Source organism: Salmo salar, chromosome ssa05 (genome assembly GCF_905237065.1).
Source record: "Salmo salar chromosome ssa05, Ssal_v3.1, whole genome shotgun sequence".
Lineage (NCBI taxonomy): Eukaryota > Metazoa > Chordata > Actinopteri > Salmoniformes > Salmonidae > Salmo > Salmo salar.
In genome coordinates this window covers 21009450-21032014 of record NC_059446.1, presented here as the reverse complement: position 1 = coordinate 21032014, position 22565 = coordinate 21009450, and the positions used below count along the sequence as shown (strand labels likewise).

At 43.6% G+C, this 22565-nt stretch overlaps 2 protein-coding genes across 2 annotated transcripts; both read right to left on the bottom strand.

Moving 5' to 3' along the window:
- Positions 1 to 483: 483 nt before the first annotated feature.
- Positions 484 to 6642, bottom strand: LOC106604486 (biorientation of chromosomes in cell division protein 1-like 1). The gene is made up of 6 exons (XM_014199144.2): positions 6269 to 6642; positions 6088 to 6152; positions 5841 to 5928; positions 5458 to 5590; positions 1793 to 1855; positions 484 to 1542 (listed from the first exon to the last, which is right to left on the bottom strand). Coding segments are annotated over exons 1-6 (480 nt in total). The 5' UTR covers positions 6270 to 6642; the 3' UTR covers positions 484 to 1412.
- Positions 6643 to 6794: 152 nt separating this feature from the next.
- bod1l1 (biorientation of chromosomes in cell division 1-like 1) lies at positions 6795 to 20551 on the bottom strand (the record flags this gene model as incomplete). The annotated part of the gene is made up of 24 exons (XM_014199145.2): positions 20268 to 20551; positions 19844 to 19968; positions 18804 to 18994; positions 18097 to 18600; positions 17794 to 17943; positions 17465 to 17628; positions 17230 to 17326; positions 16948 to 17074; positions 16789 to 16852; positions 14824 to 16627; positions 14637 to 14722; positions 14434 to 14530; positions 14148 to 14225; positions 12545 to 12591; positions 12340 to 12412; positions 12145 to 12203; positions 11962 to 12037; positions 11741 to 11805; positions 8476 to 8565; positions 8294 to 8366; positions 7990 to 8060; positions 7481 to 7670; positions 7212 to 7255; positions 6795 to 6902 (listed from the first exon to the last, which is right to left on the bottom strand). Coding segments are annotated over exons 1-24 (4500 nt in total), but the record flags the coding sequence as incomplete, so codon positions are not given.
- Positions 20552 to 22565: the final 2014 nt, after the last annotated feature.

Here is a 22565-nt window from a genome sequence, read left to right as displayed (position 1 = left end):
TAGTTTATTCCCCATTTGTAACCAGGAATGTCCTCTCCCCTCAGCTGATTGGTTGACTTCAGCTATGTACACGTTACAGATAGCACATCCATTCACACAACGCCTCCACTGAAAAATAACAGTTGAGACTTAACTGCACAGCAGTTAAAACATCGGTGATACACACAGTAGCACTACCTCTCCTTAAAGGGGCAATCCGCAGTTGAAACAATAACAAAGCTTAACTTAGTTGTTCAACATGCAAAATGGATTAGACGGCACTTCATGAGTGTTACCAGATGTGGAAAATTTAGAATGGAGTTTAAATGTGTGAAATTATGATGAGTACTATAATTATGCATACGCAAAGTGTGAAGTGTAACACACGTCATGTGTTTTGAATTAATTTCACATGTAATAATGTCCTGAAACATACCTTCCAGTATAATCAAAAACAAAATGTTCAGTCAATAAGTGAGGAAAGAGTCCCACACACACCAATTGTTCACCATTTGAAAGGAATTTAATCTCTTCCAATACTGACAACAGGGCATAAGCTCTGTGAGCACACGTTACAAAAATAACCAAAAATAGAAATCACTTAATGGACAAAGTAGTTAGGAGCACAGACAAATCTGTGTAGTAAAAAACAAAATAACATAGAAGAAGAAAAAAAAACACAGGGAGAAGACAAACACCTCCTTTACATTCATAGAATGGATACTTCCATGTTCAAGTCCAGTAACAGGAAGAGGCTTCTGGGTACGGAAACAATGAGCAAAAACATAACACAAATTGTAAAAGTACTTGTGAGACTATACCCAGGTTAATAGCTTCTATACAACTCTATATGAATGATATCTAAATGGATCTATAGGTTGAAGAAATATAAAACCCTTGAACGTGATGCAGGAACCAAAGGACATATGCCTGCCCGACGGCAAATCCTTGGAGTGACCAACACAGACAGAAGTCGATTTGTCAGTGACAAAGAATTTCCAGTCTTTTTTCCTAGGATTAAAGTTAATGAGGCTCTTCACATAAGACCTTTGATTGGTCTCTAATGCTCCGTTTCATGAGATATTATTAGCTAACATCTTTAAATGACCAGTGCAATCTAAAACATATGAGCCTATGGTGAAGGGTCTATAATACTGTATAGAACTGGAAAGCACCATGAGCTAAATCCAGGTCAGGTGACTGTTTGGAGAACCACCACTGCTAGACCATACTGTCATGCCATCCCCAAATGTTCCTATCCAACACATCCACACGCTTGAATAGAGGGGAGGGGTTCAGATCTGTTACAATTAATACCCTTATGTATTATGTGAAGTGTAGCTAAAAACAAAGAAGCATTTAAAACTCAAAAAAATATGTCAACAGCGCTGTGAATATTCTAATACCTGGGCTTGGGGATAGCAGGTATTTGTTCATCGCTTGGTCCTTTTGGAAGGGGGCTCCTCAGATTTTTGTCCACCTCTGGTGCGCACTGCTGGGGGGCTGGCTTCACGTTTACGCCCCCCTGCCTTAGCTGACGCCGAGGCCTGTCCTCTCGTCCCACTGAAGGGTAATAACAGGTAAGCAAGAGTATGCAGTAACACATATATAACGCCATATTGACAGTATATTAGAGAGTCATGTCAAGACAATTGTAAATAGGTCCCTTATAAAACTAGTTTGCTAGATACTAAATAGCATTTCAGCAAATAATCATAACGTTTATACAAATTAACAAGGATACACACAGTACCAAGAGATGAGCACATCCTGTCACACACACGGACACAAGCATACACACACATAAACCTACCGTGTGTTTGCTGTGTTCTCCTCTTCACCTCGAGCTCGGGTGGAAGGTTTCCTTGGTTTGTTCCTGGAGAAAATACAAATGGAAAGCAACTTGAGAGAACTGCCTTCTTGCAACCTCAGTGCCAGACACCCCAACAAGATATTGTTGGACAGACTTTGATCCCTTCTCCCTTATATTTAATTATGAATGTTTCAGAATTATCTGAAGATGGTTAAGGGCAATGTTACACTAGTTGCCTTTTTCTGTGTGGTGGTTAGATGAAAATGATACACTCCCACTGTTGTCAATACTGTTTGCAACATATAATGTATGAAAGGCATTATGTACAGTTGAAGTCGGAAGTTCACATACACTTAGGTTGGAGTCATTAAAACTAGTTTTTCAACCACTCCACAAATTTCTTGTTAACAAACTATAGTTTAGGCAAGTCGGTTAGGACATCTCCTTGGGGCATGACACAAGGAACTTGTCCAATAATTGTTTACAGACAGATTATTTCACTTATAATTCACGGTATCACAATTCCAGTGGGTCAGAAGTTTACATACACTAAGTTGACTGTGCCTTTAAACAGCTTGTAAAAATCCAGAAAATTATGTCATGGCTTTAGAGGCTTCTGATAGGCTAATTTACATAATTTGAGTCAATTGGAGGTGTACCTGTGGATGTATTTCAAGGCCTACCTTCAAACTCAGTGCGTCTTTGCTTGACATCATGGGAAAATCAAAAGAAATCAGCCCCAATTTTTTTGGGGACCGCCACAAGTCTGGTTCATCCTTGGGAGCAAATTCCAAATGCCTGAAGGTACCACGTTCATCTGTACAAACAATAGTACGCAAGTATAAACACCATGGGACCACGCAGCCGGCATACCGGTCAGGAAGGAGACGCGTTCTGTCTCCTACATATGAACGTACTTTGGTGCGAAAAGTGCATATCAGTCCCAGAACAACAGCAAAGGACCTTGTGAAGATGCTGGAGGAAACAGGTACAAAAGTATCTATATCCACAGTAAAACGAGTCCTATATCTACATCATCTGAAAGGTCGCTCAGCAAGGAAGAAGCCACTGCTCCAAAATCGCCATAAAAAAGCCAGACTACGGTTTGCAACTGCACATGGGGACAAAGATCATACTTTTTGGAGAAATGTCCTCTGGTCTGATGAAACAAAAATATAACTGTTTGGCCATAATGACCATCGTTATGTTTGGAGGATAAAGGGGGAGGCTTGCAAGCCGAAGAACACCATCCCAACCGTACTTCACGAGGGTGGCAGCATCATGTTGTGGGGGTGCTTTGCTGCAGGAGAAACTGGTGCACTTCACAAAATAGATAGCATCATGAGGAAAGAAAATTATGTGGCTATATTGAAGCAACATCTCAAGACATCAGTCAGGAAGTTAAAGCTTGGTCACAAATGGGTCTTCCAAATAGACAATGAGCCCAAGCATACTTCCAAAGTTGTGGCAAAATGGCTTAAGGACAACAAAGTCAAGGTATTGGAGTGGCCATCACAAAGCCCTGACCACAATCATATATAAAATTTGTGGGCAGAACTGAAAAAACGTGTGCGAGCAAGGAGCCCTACAAACCTGACTCAGTTACACTAGCTCTGTCAGGAGGAATGGGCCAAAATTCACCCAACTTATTGTGGGAAGCTTGCGGGAGGCTACCCGAAAGGTTTGACCCAAGTTAAACAATTTAAAGGCAATGCTACCAAATACTAATTCAGTGTATGTAAACTTCTGACCCACTGGGAATGTGATGAAATAAATAAAAGCTGAAATAAATCACTCTACTATTATTCTGACATTTCACATTCTTAAAATAAAAGTGGTGATCCTAACTGACCTAAGAGAGGGAATCTTTACTAGGATTAAACGTCAGGAATTGTGAAAAACTGAGTTTAAATGTATTTGGCTAATGTGTATGCAAACTTCCGACTTCAACTGTAGCTCAATGACTATTTACTTTGAAATGATTAAAAAATCTGGGAAAAAAAGCAGTGCTTCTACACCTGCATTGCTTGCTGTTTGAGGTTTTAGGCTGGGTTTCTGTATCGCATCGGCTGTGACATCGGCTGATGTAAAAAGGGCTTTATAAATAAATTGAAATTTGAAAAATTGAAATTTGATCGATTTAGACATGACATTTAAAACATGCTAACTGGGGGATATTGATTTCCTTGTTGTGGAAAAATACTAAAAGACACTAATATGAGTGGTTGGTGGCAGTATTTAGTTTAACAAAACCCAAGTGTGGATTGCAGTCTCTCCTTGTCCGTAGACCCGCTTTCAAGGTAAGGAAATATATATATTTGTAATTTTTCTGAACTATCCCTTTAAGCACTAAGTCAGCCATGTTCTAGAATCTACACAACATGGGCAAAACTGCTTGTCGATCATCTAATTCTAAAATCATGGGCTTTAATATGGAATTGCCCCCCGTTAGCTGTTATGCTATATCAGCCTCCCTACTAGATGTTGGAACATTGCTGCTGGGACTTGCTTCCATTCAGCCACAAGAGCATTAATGAGGTCGGGCACTGATGTTGGGCGATTAGGTCTGGCTCCCAGTCGACATTCCAATTCATCCCAAAGGTGTTCGATGGGGTTGAGGTCAGGGCTCTGTTTAGGCTAGTCAAGTTCTTCTACACTGATCGACAAACAATTTCTGTATGGGCCTCACTTTGTGCACAGGGGCATTGTCATGCTGAAACAGGAACGGGCCTTCCCCAAACTGTTGCCACAAAGTTGGAAGCACAGAATCATCTAGAATGTCATTGTGTGCTGTAGCGTTTAGATATCCCAAACCATGAAAACCAGCCCCAGACCATTATTCCTCCTCCTCTGCCAAACCCAGATTTGTCCGTAGGACTGCCAGATGGTGAAGTGTAGTTCATCACTCCAGAGAACGTGTTTCCACTGCTCCAGAATCAAATGGCGGCGAGCTTTACACCACTCCAGCCGATGCTTGGCATTGCGCACGGTGATCTTAGGCTTGTGTGCAGCTGCTCGGCCATGGAAACCCATTTTATGAATCTCCAGACGAACTCGGTAGTGAGTGTTGCAACCGAGGACAAACTATTTTAACGAGCTTCAGCACTCAGTGGTCCCGTTCTGTGAGCTTGTGTGGCCTACCACTTCGTGGCTGAGCCGTTGTTGCCCCTAGACGTTTCCATTTCACAATAACAGCACTTACACTTGACTGGGGCAGCTCTAGCAGGGCAGAAATTTGACGAACTGACTTGTTGGAAAGGCGACATCCTATGACGATGCCACGCTGAAAGTCACTGAGCTCTTCAGTAAGGCCATTCTACTGCCAATGGTTGTCTATGGAGATTTTTTTATTTTACCTTTATTTAACCAGGCAAGTCAGTTAAGAACAAATTCTTATTTTCAATGACGGCCTAGGAACAGTGGGTCTTGTTCAGGGGCAGACCGACAGATTTGTACCTTGTCAGCTCGGGGATTTGAACTTCCAACCTGTCGGTTACTAGCCAAACGCTCTAACCATTAGGCTACCCTGCCGCCCCATGATTGCATGGCTGTGTGCTTGATTTTATGCACCTGTCAGCAATGGGTGTGGCTGAAATAGCCAAATCCACTAATTTTGGCCATGTAGTGTATATCACGCTCTGCATGTCATGTGACACATCGTTTACCTCTCAGCTTCAAGGCGAACAGCAGCTCGAGTCGCAGTTCTGGATTTGGGCGTCTCTTCCTCCTCTTCATCCTCTTTTTGTTCGCTCTCTTTCTTGTCTGGCTTTTTGTCGGTCTTCTCAGATACGGTCTTTTCTGTTTACAATGAAAAAGTGTGCATGGTCACACAGTAGTCAAAAGCATGGTGGTGTTAATAGATGCAACAAAGTTTCTACCTCTCATTTCTAACCCAGTTTAACCTGCTTCTATGAGAGTAAACTGTAATAAATACATACATGTATGCGATCAGAGTTCTCCAACAGACTGGAAAAATGTTTTGCCAAGTTACAAAATGAATTTCCATGGAAATCATATCCTCCTAACTACCTAGACCCCCGAGCCATACCTGGTTCCTCTGACGTCAATGTTGCTCCCTTCGAGGGCCTTCCCCTACGAGCAGGTTTCTTCTGAGGCATGTCTTTCTCCTCCTCACCCTGGTAGAGTCCCATGGGGGGGGAGAATCCATTCAAACACCATTTTGGTTGGTTTGAGACTGATCAAAACCATTCAAAGATGATGTATACTAATGTATACTATTATTATTATTATTATTATATCTAAAATCAGTTTGACTGTGTACGTTCTCTACGTACCTCATCTGTTTTGTTATCACTGGAGCCCTCTTCTGTCCCCTTCTCAGGGTCGTCAGACTGGCTCACTGAAAAAGAAAGGGAGGGACAGAACAAGTTGAACAAAAAAATGACATGGCATGGGTTAATTGAGTGTCATTTGGAACACAGTATGCGGAAGTAAAACTATTTCATCTCTTCTCACTGCTATCCTCTCCATGTTGTTTCTCCTCTTGTTCCTTCAGGTCACTTTCCTGGGTCTCCTCCTCCCCAGGCTGGGTCTCCTCCTCCCCAGGCTGGGTCTCCTCCTCCCCAGGCTGGGTCTCCTCCTCCCCAGGCTGGGTCTCCTCCTCCTCCTCCTCCCCAGGCTGGGTCTCCTCCTCCTCCTCCTCCTCCTCCTCAGGCTGGGTCTCCTCCTCCTCAGGCTGGGTCTCCTCCTCCTCCTCCTCAGGCTGGGTCTCCTCCTCAGGCTGGGTCTCCTCCTCAGGCTGGGTCTCCTCCTCAGGCTGGGTCTCCTCCTCAGGCTGGGTCTCCTCCTCAGGCTGGGTCTCCTCCTCCTCCTCCTCCTCCTCAGGCTGGGTCTCCTCCTCCTCAGGCTGGGTCTCCTCCTCCTCAGGCTGGGTCTCCTCCTCCTCAGGCTGGGTCTCCTCCTCCTCAGGCTGGGTCGTCTCCTCCTCCTCCTCCTCAGGCTGGGTCTCCTCCTCCTCCTCCTCCTCAGGCTGGGTCTCCTCCTCCTCCTCCTCCTCAGGCTGGGTCTCCTCCTCCTCCTCCTCCTCAGGCTGGGTCTCCTCCTCCTCCTCCTCAGGCTGGGTCTCCTCCTCCTCCTCAGGCTGGGTCCCCTTCAACAGAATCAAAGCTCACTTTAAAACACACACACCTCTCTGTCAATGGAAGGACTAATTGCTACAGTTCCATTTTATCTCAGGGGCCTGCCTCTTACCAGCTCCTTGGGATTCATAGATCTAAAATGGACTGGATAAGTGTAATAAATAAGCTGATGGCTGCACCTAGCCCTACAATTTCCCATATAACTCATGTATCCAGTCCTTTCAGATCTATGAGGTCTGCAGGGGTAGAGACTGGGGGTCAAAGAGGAACCAGGCCATGGCTCAGTAAACCTTGTGGTCAGATAAGTGAAAAGGACACACCTCCCCAGATTCCTCAGACCTCTTCCTCTTCACTGCAGGTTTGCCTAAGAGAAAGAGACTGTTACTGTAACAAATGCCAGACCAAGCTTTCCTGAGTTATGTATTAACTCCCCTCCATGCACTTAGAAAGTGCATTGACAATGATAGTTTTTATAGTTGTTGACAATCACTTTTAACACCCAATCATGCATAATGAAAGTATTTGGATCTTGCAGTAAGATTATATTGTGGATTGAAATAAAGTTTGAAAAAAAGAGTTTGAAACTCACGAGTATCAGTGGTCTCCTTGGAATGAGAGCTTTCTGCATGAGTATCAATGGTCTCCTTGGAATGAGAGCTTTCTGCATCTTCATTTGTCTTTGGCTTGGAGATTGAAGGTTTAGCTGGTCTTCCCCGTCTACTGCCTCTCTTCTGCTCACTCTTCTCCTCCTCCTCATCTTTTTGAAGAGGGGGATGAATCTGATACAACAACAAAACAAACAGAGAGCCCTGATCTGAAATACTGAGTCAATCAGCTGTTAACAAGTGATCTGTGTGGCCATATAAATAGTTGATGTTGGCCTGTTCCCCTCATGTTTTATCACCGCCTCCGTGCTGAATGAGACCCCCCCCCGTGCTGAATGGGGGACCGCCGCCCCCGTGCTGAATGAGACCCCCCGTGCTGAATGGGGGACCGCCGCCCCCCCCGTGCTGAATGAGACCACCACACTGCTGAATGAGACCCCCCCACTAAATGAATGAAGGTCTATGCCAAACTGATCATGTCTACTGAACTTACCTCCTGTTTCTCCTTTGGCTTTTCCAATGATGTCTCTCCTGTTTTCTCTTCCTCCTCTTTCTCCTGGTTTCCTGTGTAGGGAAGTAATACGTTTATTTGGTGTGAAATGTGTTGATAATGACTAAAAATTTAATAATTAAGGGGCACACAGGAAAAAGATGATGAAGTTGGCATGCATCTTAGCTATCACCCATCTCAATATCAGAAACGAGAGATTGGAGGTACTAAATAGGCCTAGCACAGAGTAGAGCTATGGAAGCATATAGCTCTTAAATGTCCAAATGGCTGTGGTGGAACCTCTTACCTGTGGTGGAGTCTTTGGCCTGGGCACCTGACCGTCTGCCTCTGCGAGGCGGAGTCTCCTCCACTTTCTCAGGCTGTATAGAGAACATCTAACATGGTTACCTCACAGACTCAACTCACATACCTCATCAACATACTACCCTTCTGCCTGTGTGGATTGTGAGCAGTGAAGGATGATATAACCTCTTTAAGTTCCTCCTCATCCGCCAAGGTTTTAGACGAGCGTCCTCTGCGTGGCGTTCTGGATTCTGTGGCCTTTTCACCCGCATTGTCCTACAATAGCAAACCATGTGAGCAAGGGTATAAGGGCAATATAACATTACATAATGCATGTACTTATACAGATAACTGCCAAAATAAAATAATCCCAAATCAAATTGTATTTGTCACATGCGCCGAATACAACAGGTGTAGACCTTACAGTGAAATGCTTACTTATAAGCCCTTAACCAGCAATGCAGTTAAGAAAAATAAGTGTTAAGTATTAAATAGATCAGTAAAAAATATGCAAGGGCACAGGTTAGTCAAGGTAATATGTACATGTAGGTAGAGTTAAAGTGGCTATGCATAATAATAAACAGTAGCAGCAGCGTAAAAGGGGGGGGGGGGGCAATGCAAATAGTCTGGGTAGCCATTTGAGTAGCTGTTCAGGAGTCTTATGGCTTGGGGGTATAAGCTGTCTAAAAGGCGTTTGGACCTAGACTTGCCATGTGGTAGCAGAGAGAACAGTCTATGACTAGGGTGGCTGGAGTCTTCGACAATTTATAGGGCCTTCCTCTGACACAGCCTGGTATAGAGGTCCTGGATGGCAGGAAGCTTGGTCCCAGTGATGTACCCTCTGTAGTGCGGTCGGAGGCCGAGCAATTGCCATACCAGGCAGTGATGCAACCAGTCAAGATGCTCTCGATGGTGCAGCTGTATACCTTTTTGAGGATCTGAGGACCCATGCCAAATCTTTTCAGTTTCCTGCAGGGGAGTAGGCTTTGTCGTGCCCTCTTCATGACTGTGTTGGTGTGTCTGGACCATGAAAGTTTGTTGTTGGTGATGTGGCTCTCAACCTGCTCCACTGCAGCCCTGTCGATAAGAATGGGGGCGTGCTCGGTCCTCCTTTTCCTGTAGTACACAATTATCTCCTTTGTCTTGATTACATTGAGGAAGAGGTTTTTATCCTGGCATCACACGGCCACATCTCTGACCTCCTCACTATAGGCTGTCTCGTCATTGTCGGTGATCAGGCCTACCACGGTTGTGTCGTCGGCAAACGTAATAATGGTGTTGAAGTTGTACCTGGCCATGCAGTCATGGGTAATACTGGAGGGGACTGAGCACGCACCCCTGAGGGGCCCCCGTGTTGAGGATGAGCGTGGCAGATGTGTTGTTACCTACCCTTACCACCTGGGGGGCGGCCCATCAGGAAGTCCAGGATCCAGTTGCAGAGGGTCCTTAGCTTAGTGATGAGCATTGAGGGCACTATGGTGTTGAACGCTGAGCTGTAGTCAGTGAATAGCATTCTCACGTAGATGTTCCTTCTGTCCAGGTGGGAAAGGGCAGTGTGGAGTGCAATAGAGACTGCATCATTTGTGGATCTGTTGGGGCGGGATGCAAATTGGAGTGGGTCTAGGGTTTCTGGGATAATGGTGTTGATGTGAGCCATGACCAGCCTTTCAAAGCACTTCATGGCTACAGACATGAGTGCTACGGGTCAGAAGTCATTTAGGCAGGTTACCTTAGTGTTCTTGGGGACAGGAACTATGGTGGTTTGCTAAAAACATGTTGGTATTACAGAGTCAGTCAGGGACAGGTTGAAAACATCAGTGAAGTCACTTGCCAGTTGGTCAACGCATGCCCGGAGTACACGTCCTGGTAATCCGTCTGGCCCTGTGGCCTTGTGAATGTTGACCTGTTTAAAGGTCTTACTCACATCGGCTACGGAGAGCGTGATCACACAGTCTTCCGGAACAGCTGATGCTCTCATGCATGCTTCAGTGTTGCTTGCCTCGAAGCAAGTATAGAAGTAATTTGCTTGTCTGGTAGGCTTGTATCACTTGGCAGCTCGCGGCTGTTCATCCCTTTGTAGTCTAATAGTTTGCAAGCCCTGCCACATCCGATGAGAGTCGGAGCGGGTGTAGTACAATTCAATCTTTGTCCTGTATTGATGCTTTTCCTGTTTGATGGTTTGTCGGAGGGCATAGCAGGATTTTTTATTAGGGTCCGGGTTAGAGTCCCGCTCCTTGAAAGCGGCAGCTCTAGCCTTTAGCTCAGTGTGGATGTTACCTGTATTCCATGACTTCTGGTAGGGGTATATACATACGGTCACTGTGGGGACGACATCGCCGATGCACTTATTAATGAAGCCAGTGACCGATGTGGTGTACTCCTCAATGCCATCGGAAGAATCCCGGAACATATTCCAGTCTGTGCTAGCAAAACAGTCCTGTAGCTTAGCATCTGCATCATCTGACCACTTCTTTATTGACTGAGTCACTGGTGCTTCCTGCTTTAGTTTTAACTTGTAAGCAGGAATCGGGAGGATACAATCATGGTCAGATTTTTTTCTCTGTTTGCACATTTAATATGCTGGTAGATATTAGGTCAAATGGATTCAAATTTCCCTGCATTAAAGTCCCAGGCCACTAGGAGCGCTGCCTCTGGATGAGCATTTTCCTGTTTGCTTATGGCCTTAAAGAAATAAATCATTGTCCAGTACGAGGCGAGTAATCGTTGTCCTGATATCCAGCAGCTCTTTTCAGTCATAAGAGACGGTGGCAGAAACATTATGTACAAAAAAAGTTACAAATAACGCGAAAACAAACACACAATAGCACAATTGGTTAGGAGCCCGTAAAATGGCAGCCATCTTCTACGGCTCCATTCTTCAATAAACACCAACATAAAGTGTCTTAATAGGGCGTTGGGCCACCACGAGCCAGAACAGCTTCAATGCACCATGGCATAGATTCAACAAGTGTCTGGGACTCTATTGGAGGGATTTGACACCATTCTTCCACGATAAATTCCATAATTTGGTGTTTTGTTAATGGTGAGGGAAAACGCTGTCTCAGGCTCCGCTCCAGGATCTCCCATAAGTGTTCAATTGGGTTGAGATCTGGTGACTGAGATAGCCATGGCATATGGTTTACATTGTTTTCATGCTCATCAAACCATTCAGTGACCACTCGTGCCCTGTGGATGGGGACATTGTCATCCTATGGTGGCATAGCCATGGTACCCAAAATAATGGCCTGCCAGCATTTTTATACATGACCCTAAGCATGATGCTGTGTTAATTGCTTAATTAACTCAGGAACCACACCTGTGTGGAAGCACATGCTTCAATACACTTTATATCCCTAATTTACTCAAGTGTTTCTATTGTTTGGCAGTTACCCATAGGTAGTGACATTTTTACTACCTAATGCAAGTACTGATAGGTAGGGACTATACTTACTTTACTCACTTCCACAGACAGCTTGGACTGCTGCTCTCGACTGTCATTTTCATTTTTCTCCATACCTGATAAATTGCAGAAAGGGCACAAGATTTACAAACTCAGATGGTCTTCCCAATTTGAGATGTGAAGCTGGCCAAATGTCACGTGAACGACTAATAAAAGAATACCAAAACATTCAGTTTTTACTCATTAACACCGATTTGTCTAAATGAATGTACCGGAGTCTTTGGCCGTGGTAGCTTTCTGACCGGATAGCCTTCCTTTGCGGGTTACTCTTCCCTCCATTTTGTCCTCCTGAACAAGGAACCAAACAAATTCAGTGCATGTATTTTTCCGAAATAAAGATTACATGCTTCCATAAGATAAAATGTTACACTCAGTCATAGAGGGCAGATAACTACCATTTCAGACAGGTCGGATCCTTTCTCGTCCTCTTGTCCGTCTGACTTGGATGCATTGCCTGCAACAAAACAATCAAAATCAAAACCATTCCTCAGACACATAACAGAAAGAGAGACAACACAACAAGTAAAAATTAAAGAAGAACAGCGTGACACAAACACCTGTGGATTGTATAAAGCTCATCAGATACTCACTGGCTTGTTTGACCAGCTTTGATGGCCGACCACGTCGAGTCTCCCTTGGCTTTTCAGGTGTGTCACACTTCCTCTGAAATACACATATAAAGGTTAACAGAGGAAAACAGTAAAAGTCACTTTAGCCTTCACAAAAATGGAACCAGAAAAGACTGTGGTGCTCTTGCAAAACACGAGTGCTAAACTGCCAAGAGTGAGTACTTACAGACTCAGGGACTTCCTTTTCCTCTTGTGCTTCAGTCTGGTCTTTATCTGAGATGGTGGAAGGAGAGATCAACTTTTAAAACAGTCTTTTGAGGACTGGAGTTACACAAAAGTCAAAACTACATGCAACAAGGTTATGAAAGTGCATTGGCATTCAGGTCTAAAGTTTATACATAAGCTTGGATATCAACAGCATTTCAAAACTTTTTTTTTTACGGTTGGTTTGGTTGTGGGGGTTGGAACTTTTAGCAAAATACAGTCAGTCCCCCTTCTATTCTTGGGGTGGCAGGTAGCCTAGCGGTTGGGCCAGTAACCAAAAGGTTGCTAGATCGAATCCCTGAGCTGACAAGGTAAAAAAAATAAAAAAATACTGTCATTCTGCTCCTGAACAAGGCAGTTAACCCACTGTTCCCCGGTAGGCCGTCATTGTAAGTATGCATTTGTTCTTAATTCACTTGTCTGGTTAAATAAAAAATAAAAAAATAATAACAAAAAAAATAATATATATATATATATATATATCTCAAATGACGTTAAACCCTGTATCCCTCCGCTGGCTTGCTTCTGAAGCGAAGCAGGGTCAGTCCTGGTCGGTCCCTGGAAGGGACACCAGATGCTGCTGGAAGTAGTGTTGGGGGGCCAGTAGGGGGCACTCTTAGCTCTAGTCTGAGGATATCCCATAACCCAAAGGCACTGAATGGGACATTGCCCTGCGTAGGGGATGTTAAACAGGTGTCCTGACTCTCTGTGGTCATTTAAAATCTGATGGCACTTATTGTAAGACCCCAATGTCAAATTCCCAACCTGGTCCCATTCTATCAGCACCCTCACTAGCATATATCACTCTCCACCTGATAGCTGATGTATGGTGAGCGTTCTGGCACAAAAATGGTCACTGTGGGTGCTACACATTGGTGGTGGATGAGGTGAGTTTCCCCCTACTATATAGGTAGAAAAGCGCCATATAAATCCAATCAGTTATTTTCATCGTATTTCTATCAGAAAAACACTGAGCATACAAAACATTATGAACACCTTCCTAATATTGAGTTGCACCCCCTTTTGCCCTCGGAACAGCCTCAATTCATCAGGGCATGGACTCTACAAGGTGTTACAAGTGTTCCATCCTGGATGCTGGCCCATGTTGACTCCAATGCTTCCCACAGTTGTGTCAAGTTGACTGGATGTCCTTTGGGTGGTAGACCATTCTTGATATACACAGGAAACTGTTGAGCATGAAAAACCCAGCGGCGTTGCAGTTCTTGACCCACTCAAACCTGTGCACCTACTACCATACCCTGTTCAAAGGCACTTAAATATTTTGTCGTGCCCATTCACCCTATGAATGGCACACATACACAATCCATGTCTCAATTGTCTCAAGGCTTAAAAATCCTTCATTAACCTGTCTCCTCCGCTTCATCTACACTGATTAAAGTGGATTTAACAAGTGACATCAATAAGGGATCATAGCTTTCACCTGGATTCACCTGGCCAGTCTGTCATGGAAAGCGCAGGTGTTCCTAATGTTTTGTACACTCAATGTATGTCAAAGAATATTAAGGATTGGTATTTGAATATTATTGCAGTTGTGTATGACTTACTAATGTTATCAATGTCCATCTTAACCTGACACTCATGTTCCATGGCCAGCAGTTTTGTCTTCTCAGTCTGAGTCTCATCTAAGCAAAAACAAAGATGAGCAAATTTACACTAAAAAAAAAAACTAACAGAGAGCACACAAACTTTATTTGGGGGAAAACTGAAGAAAAAAAAAAGCACAAAAGAACAGAGGAATGCAGAAAAATCTGGAAACTTGGGAGTTTGTGTAAAACCCATTGGTGAGGAGTGTGAATGTACAAGGTTAAGATAAAGGTATGAATCTTATACATTGTTTGTCGACTGATGGTCCCAATACGGGCTCTTGCTCAGGAACATCAGCATGGCCTGGTTTTTCCTCATCTCTGTCAACAGTAGCTTTACTTTCCTTTGAAAGAGTTGGAACAAAGATGCTCTCAAAGTCTGAGTAACATTTAACTAATATTTATATTAGAGAACTAGAATGAAATAGAAACACCATAAGCCATTCTCACCTGTGACATCCCTTCAACTAATGTCCATGTTGACACCACCGTATCTTTCACCCTTGTGTCGAGAACATCGGTGGCCAGAACATTGACTGTAATGTAACTAACAATAAGTCATCCAAATACTCTCCATTGCCTTGTGATACTTTAAGAAAAGAACTGACCATATAACTGTTGTCACAAGACACATTACCTTGGCTCCTTGACTGTTCATCCATTTTCTCTGATGGGGCAGTAGCTGTTAGATCACTTTCGACCATTTCCAGAACATGCTCAGAATCTTCCTGATCTTTTGCAACAGGTTTAGTAGTTTCCTTCCGCTGCAGAGCAAGTATGGTTGCCTCTGTGACTTCCTGTGTAGCTGGAGTGACTAAGGTAGGAGATAGTATACTCTCAGGGTCCATGGAAAGCAGGGTCAGAGCTGCCTCTTTCATCTTTATGTCTGCTTCTTGGAAGGAGAGCTCTGGGCAGGCCTCTCGCTGCATGGCCCCAGTGATGTCACTTCCTTGGCCTAGTCTTGCATCTGCTGAGGTACAGATGTCCATCAAAGTCAGAAGAGCATCTGCCCCAGTTGTCAAAGGACGTGGTTCTACCTCACCGAGTGGCATTTCACCGTCATCATCCTCCAGTTCAGGGGTGACGTCACTCAAAGCATCATAGGTAACAGAGGCAGAGGTGGTAATGGTGGCGTCGGTGGGATCCCAGTCTGTGCTTGCGTCTTTGGATTGAGGGTCTTTCTTCAGAGGAGGTTCCGTAATATCTGGAGCAGGTGAGGAGATTGAGGATTTATCCGACTTTTCATCTGCTTTACGTCCTTTTCTCTCATCCTGGGTCTCTTTCTTCTCTGGGTTTTGGGCCTTTTTATCAACCATTTTCTTCCCACTCCTGCCTTCCATTTTCTCTGATGGGTTTTCCTGAGTGTCCTTCCTTTGCTCCTTCATGCTTCCCTCTCTTTTTCTTTCCTTCGATGCATCAGGTCTACTGCCTGAGGTGCTACCTTTGTTTTTGACCTCCAAACCTTGAGCTTTCTTATCCTCCCTTGACTTGGATCTGGACTTTTCCATGACCTTTACCTTCATTCCAGGCTCTGCCTCCCTGGACTTTCTGGAGTCTTTGTCAGTTTCAGAGCTGGACTTACTTGGTTTCTGGTTTTCCTGCGTAACATGTTCTGTTCTGGGTTTCTCCTTCTCAATGTCTGGCTTAGACTTGGGTTTTTCTACATGTTTGTCCTCTGTGTGGCTCTTTGACCTCTTGAGGACTTCTTTGGGGTGTTTATCCTTTTTCTTGATGCTTTCTGATCCAGGCTCCATATCAGACCTTTCCTCAGAAGAGCCGGTGGAATCCGGACGGAGTAACTGCCTAGGGTCAGTTTTTAATGGAATCTTCTCTGCTTTGGTTTTCTCCCTTTCCTTCTCATTTTCCCTGTTCTTTTCCTTCTCAACTTTGGCAGCTTCAACTGATGGAACCTTCCCTTTCTTGGTTGTGGCTTCCTTGCTAGACCCCTCGTCAGAGACACCTCCTTCTGACACAGATGCCCTACCTTCCCTGGCATTCACTGACACTTTCCTGTCACCTTTCACCTTGGACTTTCTCTCCCCTTTGTCATCAGAGGATACTTCAATGTGGGCCCCTTCATTCTGCTCAGGTTCATCTGTGTGGGATTCACCTACTACTCTCTTCTCCAACTTTTGCTTAAGCTTGGTGCGCTCGTCCGACAGGCTACACTCTTTCTCTTTGCGCTCTTTAGGGTTTAACTCTTTGCGGGAAAGCCGGTCAAACTTTCCAGCAGGTCGCTGTTTGAGTGGTGACTCAGATCCCTGCTCCAAGTCCAGGATAAAGGAATGTGTCCGGCTTTTGTCTGTCAGCTTTCTAGGTTCTCCAGATTCCTCAGAAGTGCTGACACTCTTCCTCCTGTGCCTCTCTTCTGATGCTGCAGACTCAGAGACTTTTCTGATTGACTTGTGCTGAAAGCTCTTTGAGGAAATACCCTTTGCTTCCTGTTTGTGAGGTAGCAGAGAAATACATCAGCACACAATTCTAAAATAAGTTATTTCACCATAATTAACATATTTATTTAATTCAATAAACATTTAATTCATTAAACCAATGGCCAAGTTGAGCATACAGTCACAAGTTAGGATATTCATTCAACACTTACTTCCTTTTTGTTGAACTCTCCTGCTGCATCTCCCTTTCTCTTGCCTGTAACATCTCCCTCTTTCCTGAAAAATGTAAATTACTTTAGTGACATGGCTATGTATCCAGTAACTCAAACTCAAGCATCCACAGGTCCACACAATTACAAACATACACACACCGTGAGTCCCATTTCCTCTTCCTACTGAGGGCCATCTTCTTCTCAAGAACCTTCTTTTCCTTGAGAGCCTCTTTAGCCCTGGGATCCTGAGCTTCCAGGCTGGGGGAAGAGGTCTGCTGCCTGCTCTCTGTACAGGGAGTTAACATCACAGTGAATGGACAATTTGCCACACCCTCAGCTTTTACAAGAACAAAAGTCAAATGACTCAGGTATAAAAGGTTGACACACTAATTAGTCTGCCAGGGAAAAGCACATTGTGGAATATATTGATGTTACAAGTACCCTGGTCTTCTAGTTGAGCTGACTTCTGTCTACGCTTCTCCTCCATGCGTTCCCTGTTCTGCTGTCTCTTGAAAAGCCTCTCTTCCTTGTCCTTGGCCTGAGAGAATAGAGGTAAGGAGATAGATAGAACAAGTTTGATTAAACCCAGCCGCAAAAACACTTTGCCCACAACTTTTGTATTTTCAGTTTGCAGGCATGTCTTTACCATAAATATCAGCCTGAGCCTGTCACTTACCACTGACCGCCGACGCTGCTCCACAGTGACCTCATCATCAGAGTCGCTATAGTAACGGGAGTAGAGGAAGGGCTTGTGGACGTAGGCCTGTCGACGAGGCTTGCGCTCTGGGCTCTCCTCATTGTCTTCCTCTCTATTGGTCTTCTTTTTCTCTGACTTTTCATCTTGAGATCACACAGAATAAAAACCAATTACTTACAAGGAAATATTGGCTTCAATATTGCCCTGTAATAGCTTCTGTTTTCACTTGATATCTGAAACTGTTTCAGTTATTCGTATCTCTAAATAAATGCTTCTTACTGAGAAATAATACATGGACACAAACAGACCTTCAGATGAGACCTCGCCATCCTCTGTAGAATCTGACGGTGGCTGCTCATCATCGCTGTCCTCCTCAAAGGACGACAGGTCGCTGGTGTGGACAGAGCTCACAGTAATGTCACTGAGGCCATCAAGGTCAGAGTCTTCTAGAGAATATTCTGATGAAGAATTCCACACGAAACAAATGGTTAATGGTACCTGAAACCCTGAGGCTTTCAATTCCTACTTAGTGATTCGACAATGTCATAGTGTAGTGATAATTGTCATCAAATTCATAAACCTAAACATTCAAGACAAGCCTTAGATCTCACCTTCTTTTAACCTCTCTCTGGCCTTCTGATTGATATGGTGTTTCTCATTGGGGAACTGAAGTGGATCAACATCCTTGTTCAGTACCTCATCTTTGAGCTTTCCTATGGTCTTCCCCTCCTTTCTCTCTTCTGCCTCCTCTTGAGTCCCAACCTCTTCCCCCTCACCCTTCATCCCCTCTCTCTCAGAGTCCATCTGCTCCTGTACGTCCTCTGTTTTGACCTCCATAGCCTGGGCCTCTGACACAAGCTTTGCTTCCTCTTCTTTCTCCGGCGTCTTCCTGTCCTGGTCCTCTTCTCCCTCCTCCACCAGACTCATGTCCTGCTCTCCTCCTTCAGACTCCTGCATCGACTCCTCTGGGTTTTGGTCCCTCTCAGAGCCCCCCTTTAGGCCCTTCTCTCCACTGGAGCTGGCCCGGGAGCTGGCCTCCTGGTTCAGGGTGGTGATGGTATCCAGGATGGACATGGCATCTCTGGCCATTGAAGTAGCAGGGGCAGATGAAGGAGCTGGGAACCCAACATTATCATTGAGTCATACAGACGAATGTTAAGTCAGACAATAATCCAAAAGCACACCATTTTCAGTCACAATCACATTTACGAACAAAACTTGTGGTGCTCTGCAAATATGAAAGATATTCTTCCTGGAATTGAACAAGACAATAATAGACAGATTAAAGACCTGCTAGAAGCATTCAACTGTATTTCACCTTGCACTGGCAGGTCAAAGTCTTGGTTCTCCTCTACAGGAGCAGGCGGGACTGGGGGTTCATCCACATAGCTGCCGGGGGACATGAATTCACGGACCACCCTCTCCACCTGGGGCCTGAAGGTGTGATGGATTTTGGGATCCACCACCTGAGCAACTATCCTGTCAACTCCCTGCTCTAGCATCCCAGACCTGCCACGAGATCAGAAGAGGATTCAGTTCATATACACAAAAGCGGACATCTCTTGATGTTCTAACATGACATATGATTTTAAAAGTTATAGTAAGTGACTGAAGAGAGAGAGATACAGGGTTGCACATTCACAGCCCCTGTGGAAATAAGCAACCTGGTCTAAGACCGTTTCGTACTATTCTGTATATGTAAATCTGAGATACTACATTTAGTATGGTATGTATTAATTTGTGGATGTCCATCGCCCATTTCGTATGAAATGTTACAAATTACAATTAGGATTATAGGTTAAAAAAAAATTGTTGCAAAAACGTACACTGTTTGTTACGTATTTGCAAAACATGCAATATGTTACGAATTTTCTAAAGGTATGATATGTTACGAATTCTAACTAGATGCCTAACGTTAGCTAGCTCGCTAACGTTAGTTGGGTTAAGGTTAGAGTTAAGTTTAGGAGTTAGCTAAAAGGGATATTCTGGTATATTATTCTGGTAAGGGTTAGGTGAAGGGTTCAGGTTTAGGGAAGTGTTAGTGAACATGCTAAGTAGTTTTAAAGTTTCTAATTAGCTAAAATTCTAAAGTTCGAACTTGCAATCTTTGGGTTGCTAGATGTTATAAGCTCACCAATCCACCCTACTTTCGTTTTTGCCTTAAGTCTTATGTAACCATACCAAAAGTAACAGATCATACTAAATTGGATTTCTTGGATTTCGTTCAGAATAATACGAAATGCTCTGAGACCAAATTGAAATAAGATGAAAATTTACATTTTTGCTAAGATCCATATGCATAACCAAAACGTGTGCATTCTGTATAGGGCCATATGTGAACTCTCACGAATTACTTACTGAAGCACCAACTGTCTGATGTTGTTTCTCAACTGATTCTTGTTCAAGTGAGGACTCCATGTGTGGTTAGAGAGGTGATTGGACACAAAGTTGTCCACACGTTGTCTTAAATTCAGGTATGCAGGCTAAAAAAATAGTGAATAACGTTAGCTAGTTAACAACATTTTTATCACAGCCATGTTTGAAATGTATTGGTTATGCGTGCACTAAATCCTGTCTGGAAATACAAATTGTGGTAGGTCTGATCCAGGGCAGCGTCTTGCGACCTGCAACATAGGTACTATTGTAGCAACTCGCGAAGGCAACCGCTTTTGGACAAGAGTATTAATGCTTAGACTAATGCTTAGCTACTGTATAATGGCACATTTTAGTTTACTTGCTGGCTAACTACTTGTTACTATTCACCATTCATAACGGTCGTTACCTTTGTATCCACGTCTGCCAAGCAGTCCCTTCGAAACTGATCGAAAAGACCTTGCGTTTTCAAATGATTTACGATCATAGAGACCAACTGCGGGTCTCCGGGGGGTAAACCTGCCATCTGTTACTATACGCTTCTGGTTTTAAAATCCAAAATAATCAATTTCATTAAAACACCACAAAGTCGCTTGCTAACTCTCCGTATTTTGATTTAGAACTAACGCATTTGACTCGGAAGTTGAACGATATGCAACCGGAAGAAAAATAACTAAATTACTGTTGCAACTTATAATTGGCGCCCTCTGTCGGTTGCGGCTAGATATTGGATGCCAACCGCCCATAAACCTCATCGAAGAAGAAGTTTGCGGCGGCTAGATGTAATACTAGAGAATGAGGCGAAGCGAGATTTAACTCTGCCCAAAATCTGTTCACGAAAATAAAGCACGAAGTGAGGAATTATTGTATGGAAGTCAACAAAAATGTAATTGCTAATTTGCAACGTGATTCTTATTTGATCAAATGGTTAGGTTTTTGTCGACGCACGTGGGATTTAGGCAATTTTGAAAAAAAACTACTTTATATCGGAGTTGTGCCTGTTGTTCACCTTATCTGCCCTCTCATTGGCTAGAATCAAATATATTATAACTAACCCAAGATAGACCACAGCCTGTCGTTTCCAATGGGAGCTAATTAATCATAGTGGGCAGAACAAGCAAGGAGGTGGGCAGAGCCAAGCACGAGCTAGTGGGATCCTATTGGCCCCATCTAGCATGTATTTGCGTTAGGTGAACGCAGACACCATAAAGTGCACCTGTGTAATAACTAAATTCATCCCTGCACTCATAAACAATGCAATTTTTTAAAAACTTTGGCAAAGGGTAAAGTCTACGAAACCTAGTCCACTCTGTTCGTAACAGGTTCTAGTTTTGGGAACAGAAAACTATTGAGATCAAATGTTTTTAATCTATGAGAAAACGAGCAGAATGTTCATTATTCACTGTGCTAGACTGGTCCCATCTCAACTGATCTCATCTCCTCCCGCCTGCCTTCCATCTTTGAGGACATGTATTTCCATCATTAGAATGATCACTCGACTGTCTTGGCAATATAATAAAAAAATATTTGGTTAAACAGCAAAGGTTTAAAAAAAAAGCTGTATGTTCAAGTCTAGTCAGGGAGAATTTTAGCAAAACGTTTTCCTAACCTTAACTGAATTCTCCTAACCTGCTATGTTAATTATTCTCACCTCCCAATCACGGCCGGTTGTGATACAGCCTAGAGTCGAACCAGGTCGTCTGTAGTGATGCCTCAAGCACTTAACCTGTTATGGATAGGGGGCAGTATTTTCACGGCCGGATAAAAAACGTACCCGATTTAATCTGATTATTACTCCTGCCCAGAAACTAGAATATGCATATTTTAGCTTTGGATAGAAAACACTCCAAAGTTTCTAAAACTGTTTGAATGGCGTCTGTGAGTATAACAGAACTCATTTGGCAGGCCAAAACCTGAGAAGATTCTGTACAGGAAGTACCCTGTCTGACCATTTCTTGGCCTTCTTGATCATCTCTATCCAAAACAGGGGATCTCTGCTGTTACGTGACACTTCCTATGGCTCCCATAGGCTCTCAGAAGGCGGCAAAAAGCTGAATGGTGGCTTTGCAGGCCCTGGCTGAAAAACATTAGCACATTTTGATAGTGGTCGATCAGAGAACAGAGACTGGAGGCGCGTGCACGAGGCGACCCCATGTTTTTATTCTTTCGTCTTTGAACGAAAACAACGACTCCTGTTCGGAATATTATCGCTTTTTTACGAGAAAAATAGCATAAAAATTGATTTTAAACAGCGGTTGACATGCTTCGAAGTACGGTAATGGAATATTTAGAAATCTTTTGTTACGAAACGCGTCGGGCGCGTAACCCTTCGTCACCCTTGGATAGTGTCTTGAACGCACGAACAAAACGCCGCTATTTGGATATAACTATGGATTATTTTGAACCAAACCAACATTTGTTATTGAAGTAGAAGTCCTGTGAGTGCATTCTGACGAAGAACAGCAAAGGTAATAAACATTTTCTTATAGTAAATCTGAGTTTGGTGAGGGTCAAACTTGGTGGGTGTCAAAATAGCTAGCCTGTGATGGCGTGCTATCTACTCAGAATATTGCAAAATGTGCTTTCACCGAAAGGCTATTTTAAAATCGGACACCTCGATTGCATAAAGGAGTTCTGTATCTATAATTCTTAAAATAATTGTTATGTTTTTTGTGAACGTTTATCGTGAGTAATTTAGTAAATTCAC

Bases quoted from the DNA above. Each gene is read 5' to 3' on its own strand.
- LOC106604486 (XM_014199144.2), bottom strand. The intron at 5,591-5,840 runs GTATGGCTCGGG...CATTGTAAACAG, and splicing joins ATTGACGTCAGAGGAACCAG to AAAAGACCGTATCTGAGAAG. The intron at 1,856-5,457 runs GTAAACGATGTG...TATTTTCTCCAG, and splicing joins GTTCGCCTTGAAGCTGAGAG to GAACAAACCAAGGAAACCTT.